Here is a 10,660-nt window from a genome sequence, read left to right as displayed (position 1 = left end):
GCAATAATTTGATTGATAAGAAAACTATTAAATGATGTTTAATAATTATTTATTTATTAAATATTATTGAACAATTTATTAAATATTAATTTCCTCTGATCAGGGCACCACCCTGAAAACAGGGAAAAGACAATCAATCCATGCCTTTAAAGTCAGTCTAAACAATCACTGTAATTGACTATAATAGTACAAAATTGAAGGTATTCATTTGTGCACTGACTCTCTTAACCCGTTTGTCACATGTAAAAAAGACACAGCACGTTCCTTTTTATCCACATAAAAGTAACAATTTATTAAATCAAATAACAGATGATATGCTCAAAGTTGATTGTATTGTCACTCAGCCTATATAAGTTATTTAAGTTTTCACTGTTGTTTATTTTCTGATTGTAAACCACACCTATAGAACATTTGTATCGTGAAGAAGTGGACCATTGGACTGGTTAAATCCTGGACTGGCTTTGTTCAACCACCTGAAGAAGACTACTTTTCTCCAAATAAGATTATTTTGAGTAGCCTCAGTCATCCATTCCTATATTAACTATATACTTTAATTGTTTCTCAATCAATCATTAAATAGAATCACATCCAGAAAATGCAGGACACATGTGCAGTTTTAAAAATAAAACAACTTCTACATGTTAAAGTGTGACCTACACTTACACTTGAGCAACAGCATGAGCCTGGCTCTGTTAAACTGGAGTGAAATATAATTATATAGAGGGAAAGTAACTTACAGTTTCATTAGGAGTGGCATTATCTTGCATTATTAAAAAGTAACAAAGACATTAACACATTTGTAAAATGTTAACACATGAGTAAATGTTCTGCACTGGAAAATATGAAACACTAAATCAAGTTTGATATATGTATATATTAACACATTCTATGTAGAGGAAATTTATTTATTAAGGCTCTTTCAGTTTCTATGATCCAATGCCGCGACCCATGATGGCTTTCTTTGTGTTTCTCTCTGGTCTCAACAAAATTATATAACATTTGGGTCCAAACAGCGCCACCAAGAGGCCAAAGCTGGAGGCCAGAATGGCAAATACCTCCACTGCATCTGCATATTTGCCTGGTGAGCTGATGTAAGCAGGGACAAAGGCCACCCACACTGCACAGAAGATCAACATGCTGAAAGTGATGAGTTTGGCCTCATTGAAACTGTCTGGAAGATTCCTTGCTAGAAAAGCTAACAAACAACTGAGGACAGCCAGTAAACCAATATAACCAAGTAAAACTGCAAAACCAACTGTGGACCCAACTACACACTCGTAAACTATCTTGTCACTGTGATACTGTGTGTTTTTATGAGGCACTGGTGAAGCAGAGACAAGCCAGACAGTGCAGATCGCTGCTTGAACAGAAGTCAGAACCAGAACTGTCCCTCTCTGCTGCACAGCACCAAACCACTTGAGACTGGACTCACCTCCTGGTTTGGAGGCCCTGAACACAGCCAGAACCACCATGGTTTTCACCAGGATACATGAGACACAAAGCACAAAGCTTATGCCAAATGCTGCATGTCTTAGTTGACAAGTCCATAATCTGGGTCGTCCAATGAAGAGCAACGAGCAGAGGAAACACAATTTAAGTGACAGCAAGAGCTGGAAACTGAGTTCTGAATTGTTGGCACGAACTATAGGTGTGCTGCGATGATGGATGAAGATGCCCAGAACAACAACACAGATAAATGTGCCCAACAGTGAGGTGGTTGTCAAGCAGATACCCAGAGGCTCATGGTAGGAGAGGAACTCTGTTTTCTTAGGAACACAGTGGTCACGCTGGGGGCTGGACCAGAAATCTTCTGGACAACTGGTGCACTCCATGGAGTCTGAGAAAAGAGGGAAAGTGATGAGAAACATGTTTATACAACATCTCTAAACTGTGGTGTTTAAAACTTTACACTCACCAGTTGTATTGCTGATCTTTCCCTCAGAACAAGGGACACAGTCAAAACAACACTCAGGTTCCCCCTTCTTTCTGGCCATGCGGGTACCTGGAGGACAACTCTCACTGCACACTGACCGAGGAGGCTGTGTGGAGAAATATCAGTGTCTGGTAGACTGATCTGTAAGGACTTGACACATACAAGGTGTCAAGAAATCAATTACCTGTTTGGATTCAAAGTTCCAGAAGATTTTGTCTTCATCCAGTGTGAGTTCTTCACCCTTGAAGGCTGACCTCTTAACCTCACCCACTATCTGAACTTTAGTTCTTCCATCAGGGAGCCACACCCAGTTCATAATGTCATATACAGGTAAGGCATCACCATTTTCATCAAATGACACTTGATCACCAAATGTTGTGGTGAAGTTCACCTTTTCCATGTAATACATAAGCTTTGGAAATCAAAATTAAGAAGAAAAACTATTTTAAAAAAGTCATTAACATTTCAAAGAAAGCATTTCCTTCTAAAGCAATATTATTGAATAGTCATTTTCAGGGTTCCCCCACAGGTGGGTGGTATAAATCAGCATCAACAGATTTGCAAAAGGTAAAGCAACAAATAGAGCTAATAATTGATAATTTTTGAAATATCTCTACTTCTCCTGCTCTGAGATACAAGATGGTTTTCGTACAATATTAGCCATTGTCATTTGGGCTGTTGCAGTACAGATTTATTTTTTCTTATCACACAAATTGGTCAAACCACTCAAACTGTTGTGACATACAGTATGTATCACAGTTCTGCTCCATGCCTCACCTTCCAGTTCTTTTCCACTCACCCCACCTCTGCTCCGCCCTGCCTGCCAGCCACGCCCACCTCATTAGCCAACTCCACTACGCTCCCACTCATCAAGCACCAGTATATAAGCTTCTGCTGTTCATTCACTCTCTGCCAAATTGTTCCTTGCCCTTCTTATGCCAGACTCTGGTGTTTTTCCATATTGAGCCTCTGTTGCTGACCGTGCCTGCTTCTGATTCTGCCTTCTCTGTCTATGTCCCACTAAACCCACCTGCCCCTTTTGGAATTGTTTGTTATCCTGTGTGGCCTCTTTGGTTTTTGATTGCTGGCCTCCCTTCTTGACTGTCTCTTCTGCCTGCCTCTTTTGGATTTTTCTGCCTGGTTGGACGGTTTACCTTGGTTTTGGACTTTGCTCGTCTCAACTTTTCCCCCCTGCCTGCCCCTAAACGTTACTGTTGCCTGGCAAGAGCCTGAACTGTGGTTTTTGCCTTTCATTGCAATATAAGCTAAGAACTGAGCTTGCCTGTGTGTGCTGCATTTGGGTCAAAACACCACCTTACAGTTACAGTTGAGCTGCACTTAAATGCCTGATATGCAGTAACAAGTAAAATACTAACAATGATAGAAGAAAATCAATTTGTCCACTTGACTCTTCTATAAATTGTTTTTCTGAATGATTTCATCATTTCTATGTGCAAAATCGCTGAATTTACGCATTCCCAAATACATGGGTGTGAGGTGAGACAGTGATGAGCTGTGCGATGAGCAGTTGGCACATGCCCATCGCTACCTCTCTTTATATCACCAATATATATTTTTGAATATACATGTACTACACATGCTGACGTTCCACAGTCTGTCTAATGTATTTAATGAATGTGTGTGACCTATTTAGTCTTTCTGATTGGCCATAAATGTGCAGTGAAAATGCAATGAGTGAAGTAGAAAGTACTTTGCCGCACAGATAGGGGGCAGTGCTAACGGGTGCATGTCGCTGCGTGCTCTTCTTCTACGCGGAGGGCGGTTTTTACAACTGAGTGACAGAGATATTCTTGGAGAAGGATTAGGCGTGTGAACTTCATATACAAATAAAGGTACATGATTTTATTTTCAATTTCAATTTTAATTAGAAAAAAGATCAGCCAAAAAAAACATTTACATTACAAAAAAAACCTTATATTAATAAATATTCTTTTGTTTTTGAGTTGATTATATATTTAAAAACTTTTAAAACAACTACATGTTTCTCATGGAAGAGGTAGGTGTTGTTACATGATTTAATATAACACCATGCATGAAAATCACGTTGACTACAGTGTAGACACACATCTGACATCTCAGCTTGAGCAGCTGATCTGTGACAGGAGCACATTTGCTGTGCCGTAGGTGTACAACAAACCTACAATGCTAGGTTTAAATCTGGGATGACATGAAATTACTTTTCTTTTTTTTTAAGTATATTTTTTGGGCTTTTAATACCTTTTAATCGATAGTTTAGTGCAGAGAGACAGGAAATGGGGAGGCAGAGAGGGGGAACGAAATGCAGGAAAGGACCGTCCGATGCGGGATTCGAACCGGGGTTGCCTGCAGTAAGGACTATAACCTCAACATGGGACAGCTACCAAGTGAGCTAACGCCACCCCATGAAAGGACATTTTGAGATTATCCTGACCAAAAGAGTTGTGATTCACAGAATTCATACGATAAATGTAAAAATCTGCTTTAAACTATTTCAATGACTCAAAACAATGAAATCACTAACCCCGCCCCCTTTTTTTATTTTTAGAATTGTGAACCAAATCTTTTTTTTTGCTCATAACATATTTTTGTAAGATTATATATATTCTTTTTTATTCTTTTAAGCAATGGTTAGTAATGGTAGTGTGATATTTCTGGAACATTAGTTTTCTTTGTATCCATGAGCTTTGAGAAAATGTGTGTGCACTGGTTACAAACCATTTTGAAAAACATGTCACATAAAGAATCAGAATATGTGAAATAAACATGATAGTAACTTAGATACAAAAACAGAACTCACAGTGTTTTGTGGGAGGAGTTTTGAGCAGATAAATGAGTGACAGTAATGACTGGAAAGATGATGACTGCTCATTGTGCCATTTAAATAGAAATCAGCTAGACAGCATTTTGAAGTCACTCAAATTAAATATTTTCTCTGATTATCCTCGTAATGGAAGTTTGCCACAGTCAAATTATTCTTGTGATTTTTATGATACAATTCCATCCCTAGCTGGTTTGGTATTCTCCCAATTATATGTACATTAAAATTGACTATGAATTTATTTTAAGGTAAAACCTTTACTGAGCTGCTGTAAGTGTTGTCACATTACCCAAATTATACTGTTTCCTCTGACCTAATATGACATTTCTCTATTACCCATCTGTAAATGAACTATCCTCTCATCTATAATTCTATTCTATTAAATATTTTTAATTCTAATACAATACACTAAATTATATATTGTCCATTAATGTCGACAATAATTATTAAAATTAAAGGGGACATATTATGCAAAATCAACTTTTTAACCATTTTAATACTGATATTTGGGACTCTGGGGGCCCTACCAGTCGCCAAAGTGTGGAAAAACAATACTCAGTCATGTTTTCGTGGTTCCGCTTAGTGTAAGTATAGGCGATAAAACGCTCGATGTTGAATTCCCTGCGCTTATGACGTCAGCATGCGCATTTCACCGCGAATGTTACCGCCCCACCAGTACGTTTATTCGCAAGCTCCACCTTAGCTCCACCTTGTCCCTGCCAGAGTGCAGGGAGGGAGGAAGAGCGGTATTATGTCAACGTGGCGGGACAAGTGTGCTGTTGGTGGCTGCACAGTGGAGCACAGTGTTTTACAGAGGATTTTATATATGAAGCTAATGTGCCGGATAAAGTCAGCAATCGTGTGTTCGTGTGTTCGCACCACTTCACATCAGACTGCGGCCAGCGGTCGCCGTATTTAGTCAGGGGACGTATTTCACCGACGTACAAACACACAAATTGTTAAGAAAAGATCACATAGAGCTCATAACTGACCATTCTGACACGTCCTAATTAAACATATTTGTTCAGTACGTCCTCCATGACCGGAGCACAGACTCAGTCTGATACAATCACATAAAGCAGCTGTTTATGCAGCTCGCCGCTGACGATCAGCGGTGCTGCACTCTCTGTGCAGCGGTGCTACACTCTCTGTGTCACCGATAGCCTAAACTGCAGCTGGCGATCGCTGATCGGCAGCGGCGCGCTGAATAAACTGTATGTTGCTGTATCAGACCGGAGACTGTCTGATACAGCGGTGGCGCGTTACACGGTGATCGCCAGCTCGCCGGAGCACCGGAGGTGGTCAGCGGTGGTGAGGTCTCCGGAGCACAGTCTCCGGTCTGATACAGCAACATACAGTTTATTCAGCGCGCCGCTGGCGATCAGCGGTGGCGCGTTACACGGTGATCGCCACCGCTGATCGCCAGCTCGCCGGAGCACCGGAGCTGGTCAGCGGTGGTGAGGTCTCCGGTCTGATACAGCAACATACAGTTTATTCAGCGCGCCGCTGGCGATCAGCGGTGGCGATCAGCTGATCGCCAGCGGCAGTTTAGGCTATCGGTGACACAGAGAGTGTAGCACCGCTGCACAGAGAGTGCAGCACCGCTGATCGTCAGCGGCGAGCTGCATAAACAGCTGCTTTATGTGATTGTATCAGACTGAGTCTGTGCTCCGGTCATGGAGGACGTACTTAACAAATATGTTTAATTAGGACGTGTCAGAATGGTCAGTTATGAGCTCTATGTGATCTTTTCTTAACAATGTGTGTGTTTGTACGTCGGTGAAATACGTCCCCTGACTAAATGCGGCGACCGCTGTTTGCAGTATGATGTGAAGTGGTGCGAACACACGAACACACGATCTGATACAGCAACATACAGTTTAACTGTTTAACTGATTTACAGTTGGACAGTGTTCGGCTCGATCCTTATGTAGGACGTCTCTTCCTGTGACGGCACTCTCGCTGACATGTTGATATTGTCAGAGAGCTAGTGGAGGGAGGGGGAGACGAATAGAGCTGTAAAGAGGACAAATCAGAAACCCCCTGGAAGAAGTGGGTGTGTGTTTGCCTGTGTCTCATTTGCATATAAAGGGACCTTGCACGAAAACCGAGCGTTCTGAAAGGGGCGGGTTTAGCAGGGTTATTGAACTACTATGATTCTTCATCCTTATGGTATTTTGACCAAAGCATGTCACTGACATGTTCATTAGGACACCAGGGAACTATTTTAATGGGGGAAATAGGGTATAATATGTCCCCTTTAACATAATCTCAATTATGAATACACACTTTGTTCAACTCTAAAAGAAACGCAGTGGATTCAATGAAATGAATAGCTGAGTGTAAACTGATATCTCACCTGCCATGGCTCCAGTCTTTGTAAATGAGCACAGGTGTTGTTGCTGAAAGGTCCTCTCCCTGGCTCACACTGCAGCATGTCATCAAGAGCATACACCAGAGCGTACACAGCCTTATACACATTATACTCTGGTCTGAGGTCTGAAACATCCAGGAACTCATTCTCCACATTCTCTATAACTTCCTGTCCAGTGCATAATTCTCCTCCAGCCTCCACCCAACCTGCTGGAGGTGGTGCAAATCTACACTGAAATGTGTGTTCCCAAAACTGATTCACCTGAAAACAATTATTGTTGTTTTTTACAATGACACTATTTCATTTATATCAGATTAAACATTTAAATTCTCACCATATTATTTCCATCTATTTTGTTGTGATGTAGTTCAGGACGTATTTGTAACAAGAAGTTCCTGAGCCCCCACAATTCTCCTCGACGGATGGCGATGCCCAGTGTTCCACCCAGGTACGGCATGAGGTGAGGAGTCTGGAGCACAGCTGCTGATGACCAGGCTTCACTGGCCATCCACTGCAGACCTGTCACATTCTGCCTCACCACCTGTACATTGCATTATATCAAGTATTTACATTCATACTTTTATACCAATAAAATATCATCTTGTTTCCACAATTCATGTCATAGACGAACCTGAACCTTAACAAATACAGCTAAACTACTGAATCTAGTTAGACTAGACACATACTGGGATTATCTCAAAGTGTGAAATTTAACCCAATAAACTTTGATAAATATTATATCCAGATGTTGCCAATTCTACATTATCATTATGATCCGTGTAGTACAGTAAGTGATTTCAATGGTCTTTACATTGCATGACACTGTCACATTCACCCAGTCACACATACATTTATGCAGTACGTTGTTATTTATCTCTGGGGCCAATTCAACCACTAGACTAGCAGCTGTGTTACACAGAAACTTGAAAAAATCCAGAAAAATAAACCAAAAGATGTAACTCTGCATTTTGGAAAATAAGGCACAGTATTCACTGCACATGTGTCATACAGTAATCATCATGAGTTAAGTGTAATTTGTCCTGATGAAGAGTGTAACTGTAAAATATTATATTGGATACAAACCAATATGGTTTTGCAAAAATAACAATTTTACAGTGAATGCAGCTGTATGCAAGTTATATTAAATCATGTAACAACACCTACCTCTTCCATGAGGTTAATCATGTGACTCTCATGTGCAAACACAATCACCACTCGAGCTGCAGATTTCCTCATCACATCCACTATTCTCCTTAGTTCAGCAGGGTCATCACCCCAGGGCAAAATCTCTGTGTATGCCAGACAACCTCCACCAGCTGGACCCAGATCAGAGTGAAAGGATCGGGCAGCGTGGACTCCATAATCATCATCACTGATGAGCAGACCTGCCCAAGTCCAACCAAAGCCTTTTAGAATCTGAATCATAGCATTCACCTATGTGGACACAGAACAGAGGGATTAGTGCACAGGCTGGAATCATCTTTACTAGAAATCCTGTTAAACAGGTTCATCAAAGACTCATGTTTAATCACTGTCTTTAAGTGTTGTATATCTGACACCACACAACTCTGTAAATGAGACACATAACATGACTGGTGACTGTTGTGGAAGTTTTTACTCTGCTGCTGGTGAAGAATGAAATAGAGACTTCTGCCATGACACACAAAATATTGGATATATTTCATTCCATTATACACTAATATTCTTGTACATGATTCATTTTATGCATTTTCAATTCACAGACACATTTTCACCTGAAAATCATCACTTGGGATCGTCCTAAAGAAAGATGGAAACTTTTGTCGGTCACTCAGGCAGGAACATGTGGCAAAATAACTTACCTGCAAAGAAAACCAAAAAAAAACAAATGAACATTTTCATCACAGGATTGATTACTCAGTCCTGCCAAATTTTAAATTTAAATTTTAAACTTACCAGAGGCACTCTGTACAAACCCAAGACTGTGGATATTGCAATTGTACGTGTAGAAGAAGAATCACCCACAATCCCTAGGACTGGAGGAGTTCCTAGACAGTTCTCCTCTAATTTAACTTGCTCTTCTTGACCACTAACTAAGGTCAGTGCTGCACGAAATGAAATTCCTAGTTGGATGCAGTTATCATACAGACTGTATCCCAGAGTCACATTAGGCAGCAGGTTGGAGTTTCTGTTGATCTCATCAATAGCAAAGGCCATGGTCTGAGCATGTCTGAATCCTATAACATCAAAACTAACATAACACAAGTGTTAAAATACATCATACATGAGGATTCTGCAAAAACATTGAAATCTGATAAATAGCAACTGAAGCAGAGTTAAATAAAAAGGACGAATTCACATAATTCATAATCAAAAATAGACTTGTTTTTCATCAGCTTTGTTCTTTTCCCCCTCACACACTCACCTATAGCAGTCAGGTTGATGTGGCTCTGAGATAAAAGACAGGTCAGGATCAGCAGAAAAGAAATGAACTTTAAAAATCCCACCAAGAATCACATCTCCTGTTTTGTGCATCCCATTTAAATGAAACTGTCCCTGTAACTGACAAGAGGAGGAATAAAGAGAGGAGGACACAGCATAGGAGAAGCAGAAATACAACATTAGGAAGAGGAAGCTGGTGTCTAAAAATGCCCTCATGACTTTGCTTTGATTTGTCCCTGTCTAAGTTCAGGCTCATCACAATGTTGCCACATTTTATATATTTGAAGTGTTTATTTTTGCACACCTCCCACCAGGGCAGAGAAAGAAGCTGTAGGGGCAGGGCCTATAACTGATCTCATCTGAGACTTATTATAAGTCATCTGAGACATTAGTATTTTTCTACAGCTTTGATAAAAGTGGACTTTTGCACTCCGTGTGTCCAGCTGTAGACAGATTAAGTACAAACCCTTACTTTTCTTTGTATAAAAGGTTTCGCACAAACTATTGTGCAAGTAAGATGAAGTGAGAAATGTTTTATTTTTATTTTGAATGGAGACATGGAGAACTACCTGGTTTGACCAATTCACTATGAATTTAAACTGAAAAGCTGTGCCACATCTTCCCCCTCCATTTCACTGCACACATACCCCATATCACACATCACACACACATGCACACACCACCAAATCATTCCCTGGTGTACTGGGTCGGGGTGGTGGTGGTGAGTACTCTCCAAGGCGCCCGACGCCTGCTCACCCCTCGGCCGTGTTGGGGCTGGCGGTCTGGGTGGGGGTGGCTGTGGTGGCTGGGGGGCATCGCTGGACGAGGGGGAACTCCCCTTGTCTGTCCACTCCCTGTCCCCCTGTCCGGTCCGGCTGCACATAATCATAAAACAAATAAATAAAAATAAAAATACAGCAGTTCTGAGTATCACAGACTCGCCCTGCGCACAGCAAATCTATCCAACACCACAAGGCATGCAGTCAACCATATTAAATGTCCTAGGTACTGGGCAGGACAGGTTAAAAAAAACTGAAAAGCTGTTAATTTGCATAACAATGTGCTGTCGAATTTACCATATGCACTTGTTTAAGCCATCAAAAATAACTGATAC

The 10,660-nt window shown here is 40.9% G+C and overlaps 1 protein-coding gene across 1 annotated transcript; it reads right to left on the bottom strand.

Annotated features, from left to right (window-relative positions):
* Positions 1-322: 322 nt before the first annotated feature.
* Positions 323-9,960, bottom strand: LOC131463050 (extracellular calcium-sensing receptor-like). Its single transcript, XM_058634711.1, has 9 exons — positions 9,530-9,960; positions 9,061-9,355; positions 8,880-8,966; positions 8,290-8,559; positions 7,460-7,666; positions 7,111-7,386; positions 2,118-2,345; positions 1,916-2,039; positions 323-1,837 (listed from the first exon to the last, which is right to left on the bottom strand). Exons 1-9 carry the CDS (start codon positions 9,760-9,762, stop codon positions 927-929), a joined length of 2,631 nt encoding a protein of 876 aa, XP_058490694.1. The 5' UTR covers positions 9,763-9,960; the 3' UTR covers positions 323-926.
* Positions 9,961-10,660: the final 700 nt, after the last annotated feature.

Source organism: Solea solea, chromosome 7 (assembly GCF_958295425.1).
Source record: "Solea solea chromosome 7, fSolSol10.1, whole genome shotgun sequence".
Taxonomy (NCBI): domain Eukaryota; kingdom Metazoa; phylum Chordata; class Actinopteri; order Pleuronectiformes; family Soleidae; genus Solea; species Solea solea.
This window is presented reverse-complemented; position numbering and strand designations above follow the sequence as displayed.

Bases quoted from the DNA above. Each gene is read 5' to 3' on its own strand.
- LOC131463050 (XM_058634711.1), bottom strand. From the start codon at position 9,762: ATGAGGGCATTTTTAGACACCAGCTTCCTCTTCCTAATGTTGTATTTC. The intron at 7,667-8,289 runs GTAGGTGTTGTT...TGCAATGTACAG, and splicing joins TGATTAACCTCATGGAAGAG to GTGGTGAGGCAGAATGTGAC. The intron at 2,040-2,117 runs GTAATTGATTTC...TTCTCCACACAG, and splicing joins GGAACTTTGAATCCAAACAG to CCTCCTCGGTCAGTGTGCAG.